This window comes from Callospermophilus lateralis (genome assembly GCF_048772815.1).
Source record: "Callospermophilus lateralis isolate mCalLat2 chromosome 5 unlocalized genomic scaffold, mCalLat2.hap1 SUPER_5_unloc_2, whole genome shotgun sequence".
Taxonomy (NCBI): domain Eukaryota; kingdom Metazoa; phylum Chordata; class Mammalia; order Rodentia; family Sciuridae; genus Callospermophilus; species Callospermophilus lateralis.
In genome coordinates this window covers 1,555,467-1,580,242 of record NW_027510148.1, presented here as the reverse complement: position 1 = coordinate 1,580,242, position 24,776 = coordinate 1,555,467, and the positions used below count along the sequence as shown (strand labels likewise).

Genomic DNA, 24,776 nt, shown 5'->3' with positions numbered 1-24,776 from the left:
CCTCCTTGTGCCCCAGGTAGGCCTCTGGCAGCTTCCCCTCAGTACCACAGGGTGCCAGGGGAGGCTTTCTGAGAACCTGCCCCGGAGGCCGTGAGTTGGCACAGACGCGGGCAGCGCCAGGCTAGCACCAGGTCTGCTCTCTTCTCCATATGACTTGAGAGTGGCAGCAGGGTCTCCTGGGGTTACACAGCCAGCTCCTTCCCCCTGCCCTGCAGAGAGGCCAGCAGGCAGCTGAAGTAACCAAGGTCACGTGAGCTATATCTGGCCTCCTGCCTCACACCTTCTGAGCCAGAGCCACCTAGGCTGGCCAGGGACACGCAATTCATGGACTTCCATCACAGGTGAGGAAGCGTCTGCTGGGCTTGGGGGGAAAGGTGTCTAGGAGCTGGCGGCCAGGGCACATGTGTGTCTGGTGATTCTTATGAGACCTTGGGCCTCAGGAGCTTCCAGCAGCAGGAAGGTTTTGTTATGACCCAGGAAAGCCTTGGCCACCTCTGAAGGTGAGCTGCAGGACAAGGAATTAGTTTGTTTACAATTAAAAAAAAATCTCATTATTTGACCCATATTGTTCCATTCAGAGGAGCTGCCCTAGGAAGTAGGGGGATATTCTATCATGGGCACAGTGGCTAAAAGCAAACTAACTTAGTTTTATAAAAATGATTTCAGTGCAAATGCAAATATTAGACTTATCTATTTTTAAATTAAGGAAAGAGTTTTGATCCATCAAAGAAATTTTAAAAATGGGGTAGGCTAAACAGAAAATAAAACTGAAACATTTACTTCAGTTGTTCCTGGTTTCTTTGCCCTGCCAAAGGCAGACAAGGGGCACAAAGAGAAGCAAATGCATCCAAGAGTACAAGAAATAACACTGGGCACAACAGGGTACAGAAGGCACAAGCACACAGATGGAGCCATGGGTGGGGCACAAGCGCAGGTACCAGTCAAGGGAAGAGCAGGGGAAGCTGTGTTTGGGATCCTTCCTCTGTGGCCACTGCTCACCACTGACTTGGCCCTTTCCTGTGTCCACCTCTCAATCTTCTGTGCTGGGCTCTGGCACCAGTGAGGGCCTTCTGTGCAGCTCCAGGCTGAGGCAGGTGTGTGCTCAGGGGACCCCTGGGTCATCCTCAGTGATAAGCAGGTGGCAGCTTGGGCTCTGCTTCTCTCCTCCTCCTGGCTGGCTCATGGTGCTGGCAGCACTGGTGCCTAGCAAAGTGCCCTTGAGAAGGGGCCATGGGCCTGAGGCACAGACATGTGAGGAGGACTCTGTTCTTGGGGCAGGTGCCCCTGCATGTTCCTGAGAGTGTGCAAGGTAGGGCGCCAGAGGCCTGTGTGGACCACCCTGTGCGGACCACCCTATGTAGTGCCAGGGCACAGTGTGTCCACTATGGGCAGCACCTTGGTCTCTTACAGAAGGCTGGCCCCTGTGTGACCATGGTTACTCAGGCTCTTCCCCCATGCCCCCTCCTGTGGACCACACCAGGCCACCAGAGCCTCTGCCAGTTCCCCATCTGTGTGTCCCAACCATTGCAGCATACTGCACAGATCTCCTCAAAGTTCATCTAAACCTCACCTCCCTGATCCAATCCACCCTCCACCAACTCTACCCCATGTGCAAACCAGTCCCTACAGCTGCCCCCAACAATGGTTTCTGAGCTCTGCCCAGCCACACTTCCTGTTCTCCAAATGCTCAGAAATCTCGAGGGTCAGGACCTGACATGGCCTAGTCCACTTTGAGTGTGGCTGGGTACACAGCATGTGAACCTTGCCGAACGAGTAAACAGACAATTGGAAATACCCATGGAGGAAGGGGCAGTCAAGGAAGGGCACAGGAACAAGCAGTGCAAGTTTAATCCACAAATGGAGGCGGCTGGGCCCTCACAGGAGCTCAGTGAAGCAGCTTCCCCAGGAAGAGCACAAAGAAGATGGGAGGTGTGGTTCTGACTCTGGTCCCTGTTCCGAAGGGTGACCTGCAACTCTTACTCTCTTTAGAAACTGGAAAACCCATATAAGTAGTTATTGTCTCCGTGCATTGGTCTGCTTGTGCGCACTTCTTCAGTTCAATGGGCACATTGCTAAAACCTGTAAGAAACCAGACATGAGACTCCTCTTTTCCTCCTCCTCATCTAAACTTCCCTCCATCCACAGAGTGGTCTTGAACAGGGCAGAAATCAGCCACTCTCCTGTGTGATGCACCCAGTACTTCCCTCTCTAGCAGAGGCATGGGCTGGCAGATATCATCCCAACACAGGGCCTGCAAATCCCTAAGCTCCCTTAAACCCTGTGTTAATCATGATGTGAGTGAGCCTTCTAGCCCATGTTAGCACTTGGGGATGGAGCATGAGCTCTGTACCCAAGGCAATGGAAGTGAAGAGTCCTAATGCCTTGTTACCAGCATCCTGGAGACCACCACATGCAGGGTGCCAGATACCTGTGCTGCAATCATGTGCTCCATATGATCTTGAGGACAGAGCTAACTTCCTCTTACTCTTGGTCTGAGGCTACTATTAATAAATAGCAATAGCCATCAAAAAGCTATCACTTAAGTTGAGTGTGGTGACTCAGCCCTGTAATCCCAGCAGCTTGGAAGGCTGAGGCAGGAGATCTCAAGTTTAAAGTCAGTCTCAGCAATTTAGCAAGACCCTCAGCAACTTGAGGGAGACCCTGTCTCAAAATAAAAACAAAACAAACAAAAGGGCTGAGGATGTGGCTCAGTGGTTAAGTGCTCCTGGTTTCAATCCCTGGTACCAAAAAACAAAAACAAAAACAAAAACAAAAAAACCCTATCACTTTACTCATGTTCTATGCCTTTCAAATCCCTTCAGATACATTCCTTCAGATGGCAGGCACTATGCTCTTGATGATTCTGTCTCATTTCCTTGGGACATCTAGAGCAATCTAGGGATGGCTATTTTAGATAAAGAATCATGTTATGCAAACTTCAGGAAGCAAAAACTTCAGACCAGCCAATATCATCAGGCCCTGTCATCACCTCCCTGACGATGACTTCAGGAAGCCTGAGTTCCCCAGAGTCAGAGAAGTAAGAGGGTGAAAAAAAGCTCCAGAAACAACCCAACCCCATGGCCCTGAGCCTCCGGTCTGCAGGCTACATCACAACACCACTGCTAATTAATTTCTAATGTATGTCTTTAATTAAAAATTTTATTTTAGATTTCTTATAGAAAGAAAATTATGCTTAATGACCACTTTGAAGAAAGTTTAAGTTTAGTCATTGCCTCTCTCTAAAATTTTTACTTTGAAAATTAAAAACCCAGAGAGAAAGGAAACAAAACAAAACAAAAAACCAACCTACACTGGGTTTAAAAAAATCTCACCAAGTCTGCAGAGGACGGATGTTCATCAGTACGCTGAGCCACTATCTAGGTGCTAACAAAGCCTGTCAATGAACACATGCGGACTCACAGGCAGATGAAGGGGAAGAGCTTTCTAAGCAGGTGGACAAAAGCAGGACTGTCCTTAATCCTGCCCTCTGTCAGTGTGAGAGGGCTGCTCACTGTCCCAAATACCCTGAACCGCCGCCTGGAGAGTACCTGTGTCAATGACTCCGGAGAATTCCACACACTGGGTTCTGTCTGCGGCACACCACTTGAACTCTGCCTTGCACAGTCTTCCCTTCACTGCAAAGCACGTTGGACACCTGAACCCGTTGGAGGCAAATTCATCAATGTCCTTCTCCTCGAAGTCACTCATTTTAATCTCCCAGGAGACTTTTAAGAAAATAAAAAAAAAAAAAATAGGGAAACCTGGATGGTACCCACCACCATCTGGAGAATGTACTCATGCTCTTGAATGGCCTCTCAAACCCACCTGCCCCCTCCCTGCTGCCCAGACCCTGCGTTCCTCGGGTGATACTAACTCGGTACTGTGGCACCACAGAAGTCCTTGTCCTCATGTAGCCTGCTTTCTCATGGGGGAGGTAAATGAAACTGGACAGGAACTAAGAGGACCCAGTATGTCAGACAATGATAAAGGCTGCAGAGCAGCAGAACACGGTCGAGTGCAGGTGGTGCCCACAGGGTGGGCAGAGAGCCCCCTCTGGAAGGGGTGGTTTCGTCAGAGGAGGCCTGGAAGAGGTCTACTTCCAAACACTGGCACACAATAATCTGATTTTACAGGTAGAGGTCACAGATATGGCAAACACAGGATGCTTAAAGAAGGGGTCCCAATGACAAGGAGCCTTAGTTCCTCCTGCTTTCTTTCTCTGGGGCTCCCTAATGCCGTGGAGAACTAAGGCAGCTCCCTGCCCCTGACCATGTGTCTCTACTGCCACCTGCAGTCACCATGAAGGTCTCCCAAAGATGCCCAGGTAGAGCAGGAGTGCAGGGAATTACAGACAGAGAAGTGGAAACCTTGGGAAGGTAAGGGCAGGGGAAGTGGGGAGTAAGAGCAAGGTACTTACCTGCAGAATTCTTCTCAGGCTCCCAAAAGGCAGCTTGTCTTTGTTTACCACCCTGCCCCCGCCCTTCAGGAGCTCGCCTAGCTGCTCAGGGGCTATCCCCCACAAGATGAGTGTTAAGTGGCACCCAGGGGACATGCACCCCGGAGCCTGTGCATCCTCTCCCCACTGCATGAATCCCAGTTCTCTTGCTCAAGTAGACAGAGGATGTGGCAGGCAGCCCTCAGAGGTGGTGGGAGCAGGAGGCCTGATCTTTACCACATGTGTGTCTATACACACAGCCCCGGGGAGCAAGGAGATCAGCTGGGGACCATGGCTGCAGCCTGTCAGACCTGCCATTCCCTGGTATGGAACTCGGAAAAGTTTGACAATTACAGGACTGTTGGGTTTTTCCTGGAGGTATACTTGTCCGGGTAAGAGGATGGAATGTACATATATTCTGGTGGGGCTTCAAAATTTTCTTTTGCTCTTGAGAAAACAAAAAGACCCATCATGGAAAGTGCTCAAATCACAACCAAAAAGCAAGCTCTGAACAGCATAGTAAAGTAGGGCACTTCTGCTTACATATGGAGGTAAGTTCCACTCTGCTCCTCTCCCTGGAGCTGCTTCTCTATGCCCATGAGGAGGCTGACTTCCAGGGCAATGGTGAAGGAGGTCCAGCTACAGACCTAAGTCCACCGCGACTCCATGCTGTCTGACTTCTTTTTAACTGGAGTTCTTCTGAGCTGTTCTTTTCAGCAGTTATCTTGGCTCATAGGAACAACAGTTCTGACAGACACACATCTGTGACAGAGTCAAAACTATGCTCAGGCAATAGTAATGTTCTTATTCAGTACAAGGCTCGGCCTGCCCAAGCTCGAGATGATGAAGAACCAGACCCCGTCTAGTCAGTGTCACCTGCTCTGACAGCTGTGTAAAGCTTCTGGCTCTGCAGACCTCCACCCCTAGCCCTCATCCCTTTCTTAAAAAACCTCGTCCCTGTCAGTTGCTCTAGGACAGGGCTAAAGACGTGGGTCCCTGTCTTCCTGGTGTAGTCATGCTACATGATTAAAGTTCCTTCATGCATCTCACCATTACCTTTCTGCTTGGTTTCATGGGGAGGGTTTGACCTGATTCATTGGGACCCCCAGAGTGGAGCTTCTAGCTTAGGACTCTGGCAACACTGGCGAAATTATGAGAGGGTATGTTGTGCAGATCCACGGCCTCTCTGCTCTCTCAACCAGGGTACATTCCACACCATCTTCAACACAATATTCTAGGAAAAGGTTTTCATTTGTCGTTTTGTTTTAATATTTTCTTTTTAGCTCTGGACTTTGGTTTCTATTAAAATGCTAAGCACCCCAGGCTGGTTAGCTACACTTTTCATACCTATTCAGTGAAAGAACAGTGATTTTCTCAACCTTTTTGAAAATAAGCTTTGGAAATTACAGTGAAGCTGGCTTTGGACTTTGGAGGAGGCACTGTGGAGGCCTTTGGTCCACCTTGGTCCAGGTGCCTTGACTGGAGAAGCAGAAAACTGCTGACCTCCGGAATCAGAATATACTGAAAACAGGAAGTTCTTTCCAAGGCTCACCAAGAGTGCTTCAGGAGAGACAAGGAAACACAGATCACTCCCCTTAGCTATTTGCAAAAATGTCATGTTCATTCCCTTTTAATTTTGCCTAGAGTCCTGCAGGCTGTCTTGGAGAACTGCTTGCTGAAATAATAAAATTGAGCAACTCAGCACCTATGGTTACTTGTAATCACAGCTCTGGCTCCTAGTCCTGAGAACCTGCATCCCTGTTCATCTTATCTCTAGTTTTGAGTAAACCTCACATCATCACTCATTCTTCCTAACAAAAGGAGGAGCCAGTCACACTGGGACTTCACTTCATCGTGGGGGTGGTCTCCTGACTTCTGCTCTGGGACAACCTTGTCTCTGGGTCTTTCATCCACCGTGTTCAGAGTTCAGCTGGTCTGGCCTGGCAAGGCCCAATATGAGAGCAGGAATGACAACACCTGAAGAATGGAGAACAGGGCTTGAAGGTTCAAAGTCCCAAGATAAACTATATTTTGCCTAAAGCTTTTCCTCAAAATGAATAAATCAAGTGATTTTCTCTAACCTACTCTTAGAAAGCAGGAGAAAAATCAAGAAAGAGTAGAAACTTTATGTAAAACTATGCTGACTTTTTAAATCTAAAGTCCTAAATGTCATATATCAAAGGCTACATGTTAACAGACCCACTGTTTTATAAGATTCTCTTCTTCTACCCAACAAGTGAGACTTGGGACCTTCTAAGCACTGCCCCAGCCCCAAACACTGACTACATGGTTCAATCTGATTATTAATGTCAACTGACCTGAGTGAGACCCTTATCCTGGTCTCACTCTTCCCCCTTTAAGAGACCTTTAAAGAACACCAGCTTTTCCTGGGCTGGCTGAAGCTTTACTTCAAGACCCCTCTGTACTATGGGCTCTAACAAACTTCTTGGTCTGAAGGCTGATCCTATTCCATGCCTCTCTTGAACATGCCAGTCTTCCTTTCTGAATCTAACATTAAACTGTCTCATAAGAAATTCCTACTAAGTGACAGTGTTTCTGCTGTCATGTCTGGTCTACTTGTATGGGGTGGGGAGAAAGAACAGGTGATGAAGAGTCTATTTTCAGTCAGCGAGAAGAGCAGTTAAGAGGCTGAAGGAAAAAGGAAAAGCATGAGTTGGTGGGATTGGCAGTCAACAGCCTCTGATCCCTGAAATAGTGGACTAACTAGGTGATGGTGGAGGCTGGCTTGAGAGGACCTGGGAATAATGGGGAATATGAAAATGATATGGGCACCATGGGTGTGGTGGTACACACCTATAATCCCAGTGGGTGGGGAGGCTAAGGCAGGACGATCCTAAGTTCAAAGCCAGCCTTAGCAACTTAACAAGGCCCTGTCTCAAAATATAAAACAAAACAAAAACAAAAGGTTGGGGATGTTGCTCAGTGGTTAAGCATCCCTGGGTTCAATCCCCAGTACCAAAAAAAAAAAAAAAGACCTGGGCACAGGTGAACCCAGGGATAGTTAGATGTTCCCAAATACCCCTTACCCGTAAACCAAATTCAATGATAAACATTTCAGCTGCTCCTTCCTTCCCCATACATGTCATCTTTTGGGGGAAGGGGAACAAAAACAAAACAAAAGAAAAAAACCCCACCACAACACAAAGCTACTCTTTAATGAGGGCTTCTTGAGTGCCAGGCATTGGGCCTGCAGCTTCACAAGCTCACACATTCTTTGCCACTCCAAGAGGCAGGTGTCAACTGTTCCGATGACCTTATCTACACACCCGGAGGTCAGCACTGGCTGATCTGGAGGCCACAGGCGGGTGTGTCCCCATCACACTCACTAGGCTGGGAGCATTTTGATGTCAGACTCTGTGTCAACTCCTTCACTGCAGGTACCACGCAGAACACAGCACCAGACTAAGGAAGATGGCACTGAAGGGGAAATGCAGCTGGGAATACAGTGGATACTGTAGTTGGTAGTGCATGGGGGAAGAGAGATTGAGGCCAAGATGTGGGAATTCAGGAAAGTGCGGGTAGAAATGAAGGGGTAGGGCTGGAATGCAGGACGGGCAGAAGAGAGAGAAAGCAGGCCTGAGGTGGGCGTGCGAACGCAGAAGGGAAGGGGGATGCTGGGGATCTGGATACAGCACAACGCGCTAGCTCACCTGCGACAAGGGGCACCAGAGCGAGGCTGCAGGCCAGGAGCAGGCTGCCCGGAGCCGGGGGGTGGGGGGGGTGGTGGGGGGGGTGGGGGTGGTGGTGGGGGGGGCACATGGCTGATGGCTGTGGCTGGTGTGGTCCTGCCTGCGGAAGAGAAGCCGGTAAGCTGCGCGCCTTCGCTGGGCTCCCGACCTCTGGGGGGCAGACCTGGGCGGCCTCGAGGGCCCCGCACCATGTGGGCCAGCGCGCTGCCCTGCCCTGTTGCACACAAGGACGCAGCGGTGGGCTGAGCCCCGAGGCTGAGTGCCGGCGGCAGCCTCCCAGCGGCAGCCTACCTGGCGGCCACCCACTGCACGTGGCTCCCAAGGCAGAATGCCAGGGCAGGACGCCACAGCGCATGTGCGGGGCAGAACTTCATGGTCCGCGGTCCTCATTGGTCGCCTGCTTGCTCTGCCCGCCTTCCTGGAGCCTGAGCCAATGAGACCGTGGGGCCCTTTCCACACCTGACTGGAGCCTGGGAATTCTTTTCACACTGCACAAAGTTGGGGGAGCTCGAGCAGCAGCAGGTCCTGCTTCTGGAGCAGTCCCTCCCCACAGAGGTGTGCTCCTGTGCGCGGTCCCTCTTCCCTACTGTGAGCACCCCCAGAGGGAGCGTGGCCTTGTGCTTCATTCCCCATGGGCAGTTCTGGCCTCCGGGACGTGCCCTCCTAGCAGCCCAGCACCTGGAGTAGCCCTGGAAGTTCATGATGCTTTCCAATACTTCCACCCTTCTTGAGCTTTGGGAGAACGGGGGGCGTTGTACATGTGCATGAACTGTGTGTCCCCAGGAGTCACTAGCCCAGTGCCTTGGACGTGAACACACTGTTAGTATGTGCCGAATAAATGAAGAATTCCTTCTGCCCGTGAAGTTATAAAGTCTTCCAGCTTCCCCATTGCTGTTCTGAGGGCTTGCTTTTTCAGCTGCAAAAACACTATTCTTTTTTGGAAGCAATCTAAATACGGATCAGTGGATGGATGAATGGATAAGGAGAATGTGGACTACACATCAGCCTTAAAGTACAAGGATCTCTTACTATAGGCTGTAACATTGATGAACTTTGAGGATATTTTTCCATGAGAAATAAGGAAGTCACAGGAACAACCCTGCATGATTTCCTTATATGAGGCATTTGAAGTGAACGGTAACTACCAGGCCCTCGGGGAGAAGGGGAATGGGAATTGCAAAATGAAAAATATTTAGAGATCTTTATTGAACAAAAATGAACATACAGTTAACACTACTGTATTGTACACTTAAATCGTTAAGACAGTGCAGTTTGTGGATTACAATCATCATCATCATCATCTTCTTCTTCTTCTTCTTCTTCTTCTTCTTCTACTCTACATCACACTATTTTTTGTAGTAGATTCACCAGCCCATGAAGGTTTTGTAGTAGATTCACCAGTCTATTGGAGCTGCAGGCACTTGAGGGTGTAGTGCCCATGTGGCTGGAATGAAAGTCAGCTTTGACATGCTGTTGGCAAGGAGGGGGCTTGCAACTGAAATGGGTCAAGTCTTCCTCTCTAGGCCTGGGGAGTCCACTAAGATCTGGAGCAAGAGGAAAGTGCTAGAGAGCGAGTCTGGGTGAAGTGGTCCTCTGGTTTAGTCTCATAATGAACAATTCATGGTGGAGTCCTCATTTAGACACAGTGACAATGTTTTAGGTTTTGGAGTTAGAGGTTGTGTGTCAGCAGCAGCTGTGAGTATTAAACAGAGCATGAAGTATTGCATAGGGTTTATTGTAGCACAATACACTTTGCATAAAATTCACCATCTCAATACTCATATCCCAGTGGCATCTATAAATTTCTTCACCACCAAAATGAAACCTGGGCAGGTGGACCCCATTTCTCCCTTCCCAGACCTCCAGAAGCCACTAATGACTTTCTCTATGGATTTGCCTGTTCTGGACATTGGGTACAAATTGACCACTACAGTTTGTGGTATTTCACATTTGATTTTCACTCCATAGAATGCTTTGAAGGTTCATCCTTGAAAGTTGCTGTAGTTTGTAACAATACTGCATTATTTTTATGGCTGAATAATATTCAGTTGTGTGAATGTTCATCAGCTGGGACACCGGGGAAGGCTCTCTGAAGATGTAGTACCTCTGCTGACGAAGGAAAGATGTGCAGGGGTTCACCCAGCACAGCGAGCCAGCAGCACCTCAGGTGCAAGAATGCCCTTCTCTGCTGGTGACCTGGAAATGAGAGGGAGTAGGGGAGAGAACAAGGAACTGAGGGGAGCCCAGGAAGGCTGGGAGCTACAGGACTTTCTGGACAGAGAAAAAGATGTTTTGCTTCAAGAGTTTCATGTTGTTGTTCTTCCGTGTTTTTAAGAAGCACAGATCTCTTTTCAGGGAGCTTACATTATCATGAAGACAGGCAGTAAGCAATATAAGGAACTGACATGTGATCTGTTAGGAGGTGACCATGTAGGAGCAGTGGAATTGCCAAGGAGTTTGAGGTGGAGGAATGGGATTTGTTCATGTATTTGCATTTAGAGATCCTGTAGGCTAAACCTTGGGAACAAGCTGCAGGTGAGTTAGGAGGGCAGTGTGAGAAAGGACAGTGACACCTGGTGGAATTTCCTGCATCCTCCAGGTAATGGGTCTGTGGCCATGACTGTCCCCTGGCATGACAAACTTGGGGTGCCTTTGCAACATGCGGAGGGGCATTGGGTGTGGGTGAGGAGCTCAGGAGATGTCTGGCGGGCCTGTGAATACGTATGGCCGACTTTGGTGTCAGGTGGTAAACAAGGCCATGTCCTTGAGCAGGAGTGCCAGAAGAGAGTGTGGGAAGGGCCTTGTACAGACCCAGCACCTTCACACTCATGGGGAAGGGGTGGGCCCCAGGGAGGAGGGTAAGTGTCGAGGGAGGGAGAAAGATTTTCGAGAAGTGGGAGCTGGATGGAACCAGTGCTGGGGCGAGGTAGTAAATGTCCTCTGAGCTCATCCCTTCATCCAGCAGTGTTTATTAACCAATCCATGTGCCAGGTGTCTTCCACAACTGAGAACAGGTCACTGATAAAGCATAGCCTCTGCTGGCCCGACCTGCTGTGCTAAGGGGAAAAAGGAACGTGGAACACACCCGGGGTTAGGAGGTGTGGGTGCAGGTGGGTGCTGCTCGGGCGAAGGGATCCGGCACTGGGGCAGCTTCTGAAGGCAGTGGAGGAAGGGGCTGGGACGATGGGAGGAAGCCCCAGGCAGGGTGCTGGGTGAAGGGGGCCTGGGGGCTAGAGCTGTGCGGGCAGTGTGGCCACAGGGGCGATGGGGAGGGCAGTGCAGAGGAGTGGGGAGATGTCCGGGGCAGTGGGCTCTGTGGGGCCTTTGGCTTCTATGGCAGGTGGGAAGGGAAGCCTCGGACCTCCAGGGACACCGAGACTCTGGGTTGTTACTGCACCCACAAAGGAAGCCTTAAAAAGAAGACCCAGCTGGAGTTTGCTGAGGTGGCAGGGAGTGGGAAGGATTGACCACACAGTTCTCTGAAGGGGAAAGCCTAGCAGCTGGGGAATGAGGAGCTTCTCCTCTCACTTGTCTGTGTAACTCTTGTCTCCGAAGGGAATCTCAGAAATAAGATCCTGGGGTCCTAGACACCGAGGACCTTCCCACTTGGTCAACACCCCTGCCTTTGCCTCGGTGCATACAACTGGACTAAGGGCTCCGACTTGCCACCCTGTCTCTCCTGAGGGCATTCCTGCAGACTCCACACCTTGCTATGACCTTCTTCATGGCCCCAGTCACTTCCTTGTTCCTCAGGCTGTAGATGACAGGATTAAGCATGGGTGTGAGGACCGTATAGAAGACAGACACCACGTCATCCTGGCCAGGAGAGTGGTAGGTTGCAGGTAGCATGTAGGTGTAGACCAGGGGTCCATAGAAGAGGTTGACAACTGTCAGGTGGGAGGAACAGGTGGCCAGGGCCTTTCGACGTCCCTCCACGGAGTGCATCCGGAGCACAGCCAACAGGATGAGGGCATAGGAGGTGGTGATGAAGGTGATGGGCACCAGGAGGACTACCACACCAGTCACAAAGAGTACCTGCTCATAGGTCTCTGTGTCTGCACAGGCCAACGTCAGCAGCGAGGGCACTTCGCAGAAGAAGTGGGAAATCTTCCGAGAGCCACAGTAGGGGAACTGAAGGGTCAGTGAGGTTTGAATGGAGGCATTGAGGGACCCCCCCAGCCAGGAGGCTGTGACCATGAGCAGGCAGACGAGGCGGCTCATGAACACCAGGTAGTGCAGAGGGTTGCAGATGGCCACATAGCGTTCGTAGGCCATGAGGGCCAGCAGGAGGCACTCGGCAGCTCCCAGGAACATGAAGAAAAACATCTGTGCCCCACAGCCCCCGAAGGAGATGCTTGTCCAGCCGAAGAGGAAACCCACTATCATCTTGGGGACAGTGACTGACGTGAAGAAGATGTCCAGGAAGGACAGCTGGCTGAGGAGGAAGTACATGGGCGTGTGCAGCCGGGTCTCAGCCCAGATCAGCAGCACCATGGCCGTGTTGCCAGCCATGGCGAGGATGTAGATGAGCACCACCAGGCTGAACAGGAACAGGTGTAATTGGCTCTCGTCAAAAAGGCTGGTGAGGAGAAAGCCTGGAATGGAGGAGAGGTTCCAGGGTCCTCTGCCTGCCTCCTGCTGCGCCTCCCTGTTAGGGGAAAGGGAGCCAGCTCACCAAGGACCCAGCAGGCACCTTCCCTCAGGGAGGGAAAGGTGGAGGTAAAGGTAGCAGGACAGCACGGGAGCCCAAGGGGGCAGCAGAAGGTATTCACAGGTTCTTGGACACAAGGAGTCTCCATTGTGTGGGTGGACACTCGTTCACAATGGAAAATGACTACAAAAGGCCTGGCACATGGCCAGAGCAGTGTCCAGAGGGAAACTTTAGCACCACATGTGCATTCTGGAAGAGAGGAAATGCTAGAAACCAGTGATATAAGTCTCCATCTCAGAGAGTCAGGAGAGGGACAGCACGTTACAGTGCCCCATGTTTAATAAAATGTGCATAGTTAATATAAAAATTTAATCCCAAGTAAACAGAAAAGCAAATGCACATGGGGAAAGATTTTAAAGACTTTTACTTTCAACTAACCTGATGACTACATCCACAAATATGCAAGTTGTATGGTTCAGAATTCTCATTTATGTGGGGATCCATGTGAGACATTTCCCTTGGATATGGCTGTGTTTCCAGGTCTGGTGAAAAAGTGGTCTCCACAGCTGCACAGCTGTGCTGTGCCAGGTCCTCCAGCTGTCTTGTCCCCCAGGAGTCCTGGGTTGGCATTGTGCTTGGGTGCAGTGGGTGTTTTTATGTAGGCTTTGGGCAGTATGTTCTCATCCCCAATCAATTGTGCTTTCTCCTTATTTCAATAGTTCCATGATAACTGAGGGTTGTCTTTGTAAGAATAGCCTTTATAAATTTTAAATAAAGATCATTCAGGTGGAGTCACATCACAAGGAACATCAGGCTCAGCTGTGGTGGTAAGGCTGCCTGCAGGTATCTTAGGAGGCAGGCAGGAGGGGAACCAGAGGTGAGGCCATAGAGAGTTGGTGAACCCCTGCTCTGCTGGCAAAGCCCTGGGCCACCATGCCCGTAGGAACCCTGCTCCCAGCACCCCGAGTCCCAGGGCATGCTTGAGCTCTAGCTTGGGTCTACAGCAGATGACTCAATAGAGGGATGGGAGGGGAGTGAGATGAGCTGCGGGGTTCTGTAAAGGAGCTGAGGCTGTGAGAGAGGCTGGAACTGGAGGGCAGCACGGTGTCTTGGAGCCACACCAGAGATGTGACAATCCTGCATGCCAGCAGGGCCCTGGGGTCCACCAGGGAATCTAATCCCTGAGACTGGGCTTCCAGGCTGCTGTGGTGGGCCTGAGTAGGGACCCACTAACTAGACCGCTGCACTCATCTTACATGCTGAGGCTGGGATCTTCCTTGCCCACAGTTGGACAGCTAGGAGCCACTGCAGGAGCCATTGTCCCCAAGGGGCTTCCTGCTCTTCTTGCTGTAGCAGGAGTTCCCCCTTCTCTACAGCCTTGAACTACCAGACCCAGGCTGCTGGTTGGTCCTGGGTGCACAGGTCTCAGATCTGACTCAAGAAGCTCAGTGCTTGATTATCCCAGGGTCCCATAGTCCCCTCCCAAAGCTGAGCGCAGAATTGCCACTGTTAAACCCAAGTGTTCCATACCAGGCTCCTAGTGAAGATGAGACATACTGCTTCTATTTTCTATATTTTGTAGTGCATCTTAGAGTCTCAAGAGTCTAAAGCCTGCATCTTCAAGGACTGGCTGATTCCTGGACATGGGGAACAACTGGCCCATCAGCTGCCTCTGACATGTAGACCATTCAACTGGAGCTTGTGCCCCTCACCACCTGCCTGTGCCAGGCTCCTACAGTTTGGGCCACTATCCTGTCCTGGATAGCCCCAGGACAAGGTGCTGGGCAACTAGAGACCACCCCATAGCCCAGAGTGTGTCAGACTATGCAATCTGAAGCTTGTGCCATTGCTAGCCCTTCCTTGCCTGTTGCATCCCACAAAATACCCAACAAAGGCTTTGCCTATTCCACACTCTGCCTCCCGGTGGATCAACCCTGCTGCCTCTGAGTGGCATGCTCACTCCTCTTGGGAGCTGTGAATCAAAGTCATCTTTCCAGGCAGTGCCTTACCTGACCTGAATAAAAATGGTCTCAGGTACATTTAGAAAGTTCCCCTAAAGAGAATTTTCTCATGTCCTTGTTTTAGGCACAGCTTGTTTTCTGTCTTTAATGTCTCAGAAGCATTAGATTTAGCATTGGGAAGGAACCTGGTCCCACATCCCTATTTTGTTGGTCACAGTATAGCTATGAACCTTGGCCAACAGCTCTGGACCTTGCAGGCCACATCTGAAGTTCTCTACCTTAGCATGAGGAGCATCTGAGGCTGGCTAATTCCTTGCCAATGGGTGCTGTCATTGCACAAAATTTAGCAGCATACCAGACTCTGCTCTCTAGGTGGCAGTAGCAACCCTTCCAAGGGATGTCACCTGCAGGGCACTAGCACCAGTGGTGGAGCGCCCCCCCTCCCCCCCTGCCATGTTAGTTATTGTTAGGTGCAGGACAGGCTGAACTAAGTTGTCTGCAGGGCATGCCAAACAAAGTTAGCTGCAGGGTGATCCGGCCACTCAAACCCCCTCTGTCTGGTTTTTTATCTAACCTTTTGCTTCAAGTCCAAATGCTCAAGCCCCCTCTCAAGGCTGAACTCTTAACCCCTCTTGTACCAACAAGGCAGCTTGCAAATTCAGAGACCCTGTTAGATTTAGGCAGAACAGCAGAAGGACTATAAAAATCTTCCCCTGTCGCCCCCCCCCACCTCTTTTTCTCCTCTTTTGCACTGCTGCAATAAAGATCTCTTGGTTGCTTCGATATTGTGGTCATTTTCCTTTCAGTTGTTGTCCTCTCCCTTGCCTCCCCCTCCATAAGGGCAAATAAGAACAACAGCTCACATGATTAAAATCCTGGTCAGTTGGACGTCCTTTGCTGGTTTGCCCAGTTAGAGCTCTGTGTTCTAGGGTGCAGCCTCTGCATCAGGCTGCCTGGGTGCAGGCCTCAGCTGTCTCCCAGCCCCATGGCTTGGGCAGCTTACCCAAGCCCTCATCTCAAATACGGACTATTGAGAGCATTCAGTGGTTTATATTTGGACAGTACCTGGGAGAGGGTCTGCAGGAGGAACGAGCCATTTGGGTACCAGCTGCTGATGACATCAGTATTTCCATAAACCCAAGCCTCTGCTTACCTCTCTAAAATGGGATCATCAGGCCTATTTCACAGTACTATTATGAGAGGGTTGAATAAAAAAACTGGGAGCTTGTGCTTTCCCATAGAAGATATGTAGTAAATGTTAGCACTCTTCCTTTCCTCTTAAGCAAGATGGTTTTGCAAATAGTTTTCATGCAGAATCATGCATTTGACATTTGCACTTACCTTCAAAGGGCTCTTCGTCCCTCCCACTTAGAGATTTCCTTTCCACTTGCTTTGTCTCCTAAACCATGGGGTGTTTTGTGATTGGGCGGGTGGCTCTCCTTATGTAGACTACAAATTACCTGAGACTAGGGATTATGTCTGTCTTGTATATTTCTCTACAAAATATGGATATTCATCATGGTTCCCATTCAGTGCTGGTGGACTGCAGGTACGTGTGTGGTAAACATGTGAAAGAAGTGCACCCTTGTTCACAAAACACTGCTGCCTCAATGTCCTCCTCATCACCAGCATCTGAATCTGGCATCTCCTCTGCAGGGCTGTGATGCCTGCCTGCCTCCCAGAAAGTCCTGCCACTGTGGGTGTTTTCCTTTGTGGCCGATTCTTAGCATGGATACACACATCTGCATTGCAGTATGTGTGTGCCTGTGGGTGCCTGTGTGTACTTGTGTGTGTGGGTCTGTGTGTGTATGGGCCTGTGTATGTGGGTCTCAAAATAATTAGGGGAATTCTTTTTCTTTCACACTGTTTCAGAAAAGAATCCATTTTTCTCTCCTGTCCTTGCAGAAGCCTAGGTTAGAACTGGTGAACTGGGCCATTGAAAGCTGGACAAGAACCCAAGCCCCTGGCTTATTCCCCCACAGTCTTCTTGATTCCTCCTTCTTTCCTCCCCTTTTTTTCCCCCACTTTTCCTTCCTCACTTGTTCTCTTACAGAGCAAACCCTTGACTGTTACAATTGAAGACAGCTCATTTATGGAAAGGGAGTGTTAAAATAACTTTACCTGTCAGAGACTTCAAGTGCTGGAGAGTCTCACGTCATACAGGCTGTGGCTCTGCCTTTCCATGGGCCATCTCCAGTTAAAGGCTGCTGGCATGGGGCACGCTTGGCCATCCCCTGTCCCGCCTCCCCTCCCGTGACACCCCTACTCACCTCACAAGGCCCCAGCCCACAGTCTCCATCAGGACGCTTGCTCTCCTGTTGTCTCTTCTCCTTCTCCCTCGTCCTTCTGAGCTCCAGGTCACAGCTCAGAAACCAGGGTGGTTCTCTTTGGAGGTTCGCACACAGGACCCCGACGGCTGAGGCGTGAAGTCTGTGTCCTTCTGCGGCAGGAGGGCTCCTCACTTTCCCGAGAGCCCCTTCTTTCCTTTACTGCAACTAGTGTGAGCTCCCTCCCACTTCAGAATGGTGGGACTGAAGGGCTCTTGCCCTTGACCTGGCCGGTGGTCCCAGCCCCCAGAGGCTGGGATGGCACAAGCCTGGTTAGCACTCAGAATCCAGCTGTGCGACTGAGGTTGCTGTGCTGCATTCCCGAGATGACAGGAACTGCTTGGTACCAAACCCTCGAGTCACGCATGAGGCCAAGGGGTCCAGAGCAGTGTGCCAGGCCGTGTGCAAGTTGAGGTGGTCTGTGGAGCTCAGGGCACAGGACACGCACACTTCCAGGAGTGAGGTCTGCTCTGTCTGGGATGCCCCTTGGTCTCTGGAAGGTTTGGAAGATTTCCAGGTGATTGAATATGGAAAGACTTCCTAGATGGGGGTCTAGGATCCACTGAGTTGGGGACTTCAGAGGTGGACGAATGACACATGTCAGCTGGTGGTGCATTCGGGGCACCTTAGACCTGAGTATGGTCTCTGGACCAACAGTGTCAGTCGCTGGAGTAGAGGGGAAGCTCTCACTCTCTGCCTTGGATTCACCAAATCGGAGACTTGGTGGGTCCGAGTCTCCTTTAACAAGGCCTGCTGCAGCCCCCAGCTCTCAGCCAGGGGCAGTTTCACCCCACAGGGGACATCAGTCAGTGTCTGAAGGTGTTTCTGATTGTCCTGAGAAGGAGGGGGCACTGCTAAGGGCATCAAGTGGGAAGAGGCTAGAATAGCACTCGTGGCAAAAATCAACCGGTCTGAAAGGTACCTGGTACCAGGATTGGGCACACCTACTCCCGACCTGCTTGCTGCAGTGAATTTGGTCTGTCCTAAGTGCTGCTGGCTCTCAGAAGGCAAGGCTACCCTGCCTGTGAGATGTCGAGGTCAGCAGGGCACACCCTGGTGGGTGGGCGAGGCCATGGGTAGCTGGGAGGATGGATGTGTCACCATTACAGAAGAAAAGTCAAGGCTGAATCTCAGTTGAAAGAAGGAAGGGGGAGATTTCGAAGGCATGACAGTTCATTTCCTTCCCAGCATCCACACAATCTCAGGACACAGACGCTGTCAGGTCTGAGTGACTGAGCAGCTTGGCCCAGGCAGCCACTTGGCTGTGGTGGCATCAGAGGTGTGAGACGTGCACAGAAGTCTGGCAGGCGCTGCCACTTTGTGATGCATGTAAGCTCAGTCTTTAGAGGGGTGATGGTGGCGGGATCACTTCTGTCCTGTCAGACAAATGCCTGGCCTAGGGGCAGAACCTGCACAAGTCTGCCAACTTGCTTTGCTGTTCTGCAGACGTGGCTGGAAACAGAACTTGGTACCAAGGACACAACGAGAATGAGAGAGCAGGGAGCTGTTTTGTTACCAGTTGACACAGGCCTGGGGAAGGAGAGACAGACGCCTCCTGCTCCAGTCTGCTGCAGCAGGGGCTCCTCAGCTCTGCCGTCTCTGGGCACACAGGTGGCTCATGTCCCCACCCGCCTGCCTTGTGTTCTAGCACTGTGCCCAGTGTGCCTCTTACAGGCCAGCAGGAAGCCAGGACCCAGAGGAGCCGAGAGACCCCTGACTCTTTATGGCCACATCCTGTGCTTGTTTTAACAACATTCTAGCTGCTATCCAAAATTGGTAGTGACTAGTCTAAGTGATAGTCTGATTCAAATAGCTACCTTAAAAAACGCAATCTGTAGACCTATTTTAACCACAGGACACAAGCTTCCTAGAAACGAATCCAATCAAACCCAAGTGTGAACATCCAAAGATGCTGCATATATGTCAAAGGAAAAGCAGGGGGAGAGAAATGAAGCTTTCTCCCAGCTCCCACCCTCCGAACCCCCGCATCCTCAGCTAAATGCTGGAGAAGACCCAGGGTTAAAGACAGGCAAGGGGTTTACAGGGGAAGAGCCTCGGGGAAGGAGCGTGCTTGTTTCAGAACAGCTGCTTGAGGAAGCCCTGGGTTCTTTCTTCCAGATTCTTTACAGATGGGGGGTGACGGGCCTCACCTGTGCGGTCCCCGAGCCCCATAGCCAGAATGGTCAGTCTTCCAAACCCCACGGCCAGTGCTTTCCTCCTGGCTGGCTCCCCGGTGTTTCCCAGGGTTTTCTGTGAGGGGATGAAGTGACTCAGGAGGGGGATACACCTAGATTTCAGTGTGTTTTAAGAGAGCAAGTGTCCAAGTCAGAGATAAAGCTCCTGGCGTCCTGAGAGGCTGGGCTCCTCAGGAACACAGGCTGGGACTCCTCAGTGGTGACAACGTGTCCTTGGGGCCTGGGGCCCAGGGCACTGTGGAAAGGGCTGTCTGTGTTCCCAAGACACCTGGGGCAGGCTGGGGGATGTACACAGATCGACACCTCGTGTCCGGGGAAACACCTGCCAGGGGGCAGGTAGACAAGCCGAGGTCCTTCTTTCCTGCCACCCTTCCTTCCTCCCTCAGCTCGGTTCCAACGTGTTCTAATGTGTTTTCCTCAGTTTGAAAGAGTTGAGAATGGGAAGCAAGCTAAGGTTTCTTTATGCCCTATTTGTGTCAGACATGTAGCACATTTCCTCATTGAACACAGCTGTATGAAGGGGTAATAGATCATTATTTTAAACACAAGAAAACAGAAGTTCAGAAGGTTAACTAGCATGGTGCTCAAGATGGTCTGCTGTATAAATGGCAGGTCTGGTCTGTGAGCCCAGTCGAGGTCCAGACAGAGCCTTGCCTCTGGGTCTAGGAGGCAGCCAACAGGCCCTCTAGCAGCCCTGGGCACACCCTTGGGGCTTGGATGGGGCTGGTGTGCCCACAACATGCCTGTTCAGACTCAGGTTTCCCCAGGGCCAGTAAACTGACATCTTGGATTGAACTTCCTTGCTGGAAACAATGACTCTGGCCTATTTCTCAACAGAAGTCTTCCTGATTGTTCGTAAGCAGTGGAATGACAGCCCGCTCGGCTTTGAGTAGTGCAAAACAGATTTTAAGGCAGGTTCCACGCCCAGTGTCTCATGACTGCAGTTTGTTTCTTGAGGCAGCTGCGCATCCCATAAGCAAGCATGTGTTGCTGCGAGGAGTGCACCCAGTCCCTGGAGGAGGCAGCATGCTCAGAATCTGGCCTCAACACTAGGAGCCATGACCTATGGTGAACCCTATCACTTTGTTTTGCAGAGATGGAAACTAGGACTCCAACAGGATCGCCTCTTTCTGGGAGCAGGAGCCTGGGATTGCCGGTGGCTCCCACAGCTGCCAAATGGGTTCATTTATAACCAAACGTAAGCACGCTTCAATGCCACGTGTCCCACTCATCCCTTCTTCCTTCTGCTTGCTTAACTCATTTGTGCTGTCCCCTAAGCATACTTTGGCCTCATGCTGGACTGACTTCTGGGGCTGGAAGCTGCACACTCTATCGTGGGAGATCTGGCAGTATCGCCTTGATCTTCTTCTAACATTCATATGCAGACCTGCTCACCTGCCCCAGGTCCCAGGGCCACAGAAGCCCTGAGATGTGCAGGCCAGAGGCCAGGGAGGAAGAGCCTCCCTTACCAACACAAACCTGGCAGGGAGGCTGGGTGACTCTGCTCACTGTGGCACGTTGCTTTAGGGAGAGTACACTGCACACACACTCATGTGGCTGTGAGTGTAGAGAGTGAAATGGAAAATACGAGTCTCTTTTTAAAAAGTGTGTGGCCCTTTGTTCAACCCCATTGTCAGATAAAAAAAAAAAAATTGCTCCATATTGAAAGGGCTTCACAATTACAGGCGAGACTGGGGAGTCTGGTTTTCTTTTATTTTCCCTCAACCTCCTTCCCACTCTTGTTGCTTCTTCTCTCTCCAGTTTCCAGATATCCCCGTCTCTGTTGTGGTGACACAACCTTGTATCCAAGGCACTGACACTTAGTGGGACGAAAGTGGCCTACAGGGCTTCACACAAGCCCTCTGTTTGGGAGTTTGGTGTGGGCCTGGCATTCAGTCCCACGTGGGTCCTGTGCTGACTCCTTGCAGGGTGCCTGCTGCCAATGCCAGGGGAAGCCTTGCCTGCTGCTGGGACTGGGTTGCAGCCTGTTCTCCTCTTGATGCAGCCTCGTGCTTGTTCATCTGACAGTGCCTCTCTCCAGGAGGGCTTGCAGGGAGGGAAGCAAGGACATATCCTTGATCCATCTAGTCCCTTGGGGACTCTCTAAAAGCAAAATATCAGAAGGGTTAGGGATGCAGCACAGGGGTAGAGCCCTTGCCTAGCATGCATAAGGCCCTGGGTTCAATACCTAGCACCAAAAGAAAAAAAAAAAAAAGAAGCATCTCTAAGAAGATGAGTCTTTGGGAAATGGCTTCCTTGGTTTAATCCTGACTCTCTCCTTACTAATCACATGGCCCTGAGAAAGTTACTTAACTTATAGCCTCCTTTGGGCCTACAGATGTAATAATCCATACTTCATGTGTTTGCTGTGACAACATAAAGATCCTAGCCCAATCATGGTCACTGGCAAGGGCAGGGCAAACAGTAGCTGTTGTTACTGTTGATATCCAGAATAATACTAATAACTGCACCAAAGGCTTATAATGCCGACGTCAACATGCAATATTAACAGAAAGGTTTCAATGTGCGTGAAAAATACAAGGATAACTGTATTTTACACAGGAATGTTCAATTGTTGCCTGTGGGAAAGAAACTCCAGTGGGGATTAATGCAGGATGGTCAGCCTAGGTTTCTTCACGTGCCAAGAGTGTGAAATAATCAGCTTGTTAGGGAGGCTCACCAAAGAGAAAAGTGACAAAGAGGGTAAGTTCTGCATTAGCCTTAATGCAGAAACCCAGCCATGCCAAAATGGAACGAGTGCAGCTTTAAGTCATAGCACAAAAAACCAGTGAACTGAACGACCAAGTCATGCCATGGGAGAACTCGACTGTGAAACTATGAACCCTGCAGTGGAAGGCCTGGGATCATCTCTTACCTAGGAGAAATGTGTGGGTAGCTGGGTTTTCACTTAGGCAACCATAGCATTCAGAAAATGTGAAGAAAGTAGGGGGAAAACAGGACCCCCTCAAGACAGGGCTGACCACGTGAGAGTGCCCACTGCCGGGACCAGGACTCCATGCTAGTCCTGATCTCATCTGCCGAGGGCCACCAGAGGTTGTGACAGTGAATGAACCCAAGCAAGACTGCAAAGGACATAAGCTCTTCTTCATGGCCCAAGGGGTGAGAGCGAGCACAGGAACCTCCCCAGCAGTTCTGCAGTTCTCACTTGCAGAGAACTGTTTTATAAATGTTGAAAAGAGATGGGAGAATTCAGGATCTGGAGATGGTGCGTGATGAGAATTTTCTTCACCTTTTACTTTTAGTCTGACTACCAAGCCTTACTCTTCCTTTATAATAATAAATGTAAGAACATAAATGGATTATGTCCAGTCAATCAATTCTTGGTAAGTTCAAGATATCAGGCTGTTTATTTGGACTTCTCTGTGCAACAATTTACGAGAATACATGTTTGGTTCTGGCTCATCCCTAAGGAATTAGTGGGACTTAAAACTGATTATCACACTCCCCTGCTTGGGTAACAGCAGAAATAATTATTTTTGTTTATTTGTATGAAGCTATTCTCCAGACTTGAGTTAATGGCAGAAGACTCAAACCCCAGGAGGGCAAAGCTATGTCTGTGGGTGGCTCTGGCTCTCTGGGGGGAGCTGGGAGGACTTGGTCTCTCTTGCCCTGGGCATGTGATCCTGCTACCCCCCACCCCAGCACTCTTGGTGGACAGCTCTGGAAAGCTGAGAGTTCCCTGGGCATGCAGCATGAGTTGTGGGTGATCTGCACCAGCCAACAAGCCTGCTTCTCAGGGGCCTGGGGACCCAGGGGGGTGCTCCTGGGCCCCTTGGGCATCCCCACAATTAGCCTGTGCATGTTGGCACTTCCAGTGGGTGATTAAGTGATATTTTCTAAACAGCACTGCTCCTCCTTGCACACAATTGTCTTGTCCTCAGAGGGTCCTGTACTCAGGCGGTCCCTTCTCTGAGGGCAGGGTGCGCCTCCTGGCTGGCCAGAGCCAACTTACCCTCTTTGTCACTTTTCTCTTTGGTGAGCCTCCCTAACAAGCTGATTATTTCACACTCTTGGCACGTGCAAAATCTTAGTGTTTTAAAAGTTGTACTTTTAGATATAAATGATGAATTTTAGTTATGTCTACTGTGGTACAAAAGGTGCTGTGACTCATGAGTACTACCACATGGAGTACTTCAAGGTGGAAAAATTAGATAGAACTAATGAGCACCCCATCACTCACATGCTTATCCCATTTTGTAGCAAGCACACTTGAAATGTGCCCCCAATGATTTTGAAATATAATTATTCACTCCATTCACCACCCTGTCCAGAGCATCTCAAAGACAGTGCAGCAGCCCTGGTTGCTCCTAGCTGGGGCTTTCAGCTGCAGCTGCCCAAGTCCCTTTCCTCTTGCTCTCTGCTTTGTGGGTTTGTTTCCAATCACACACGTGAGTGGGAACACGCGGCCTCTGTATTTCTGTGTGTGCTCTATTTTACTGATCGTAATGTTTTCCAATCTATCTCTGCTGTTGCTAATGGCAAAATTCCTTACTAATGGCAAAATCCCTTACTTATAAAAATCGGAATGGTGTGTCCATCTGTATGTATTCCACATTTTCTTTATCCGTTCATCTGTTGATGGACTCTTCAGTGATTCCTTATCTTGGCTATTGTGTGTTGTGCTGCATCGAACATGAGGCATAGATATCATTTTGTCATGCTGACTTAATTTTTTTTTGATAACTATACATCAATGGGAATCCATGTTTGTAGCTTGTTGAGGAGATTCCATATGTAGTTGCATTATTCTGGCTGAACTAGTTTACATTCCCACCAATAGTGTTGAAGGGTCTCCCTTCTCAGCCTCCTCACCAATACCATGTCATCTTTTGCTGTTGGCCATTCTGACATCTGAGGGCCCATCTCATGTGATCCGGTTTGCACCTCCCTGATGCTGCACAGACCTGTGTGCATGGATAGTGGTTCCAGTTCATGTTTTCCTGAGGAGACGAGTGCCGAGGAACCCCACGCCATCTTTCTCCCATCCCTCGTGTAACTGTCTGAGACTCTGCCAACCTGCTTCCCACGGGGTGCCTGCTGTGTCTCACCAGCACCAGGCAAACACAAGGACTCCGATTGTTCTCAACACAGGTTTTCCATTAAAAAAACAATTAAGGCCATCTTAGTAGGTGTGAAATGGTATCTCTCTGTGGTTTTTTGTTTCTTTCTTCTAGACGGGGTCTCTAAGTTGTCCATGCTGGTCTGGAGCTGGAAATCCTCTGCCTCAGCCTCCCAAGTAGCTGGATCACAGGTGTGCCAGCAACATTAATCTCTTATTAGAGAAATGACTTGATTTTTCCTGTTCTTTGGAATCTTCTCCCTGTTGATAGTGTTCTTTGATGGACAAAATTCTTAATTTTAACATAGTCCAGCTGATCTCTTTTTTCTTTTGTTACTTGTGATTTTGGTGTCATAGTTTAGAAATCATTGTCAAATCCAATGTACGAAGCTACCCCTTATATTTTCTTTAATGAGT

At 50.1% G+C, this 24,776-nt stretch overlaps 1 protein-coding gene across 1 annotated transcript; it reads right to left on the bottom strand.

The window, feature by feature from the left end:
- Nucleotides 1-11,793: 11,793 nt before the first annotated feature.
- On the bottom strand, nucleotides 11,794-21,363 carry LOC143400265 (olfactory receptor 2V1-like). The gene is made up of 4 exons (XM_077107885.1): nucleotides 21,241-21,363; nucleotides 19,235-19,334; nucleotides 17,710-17,938; nucleotides 11,794-12,793 (listed from the first exon to the last, which is right to left on the bottom strand). Exons 1-4 carry the CDS (start codon nucleotides 21,361-21,363, stop codon nucleotides 11,794-11,796), a joined length of 1,452 nt encoding a protein of 483 aa, XP_076964000.1.
- Between the last annotated feature and the right edge of the window lie 3,413 nt (nucleotides 21,364-24,776).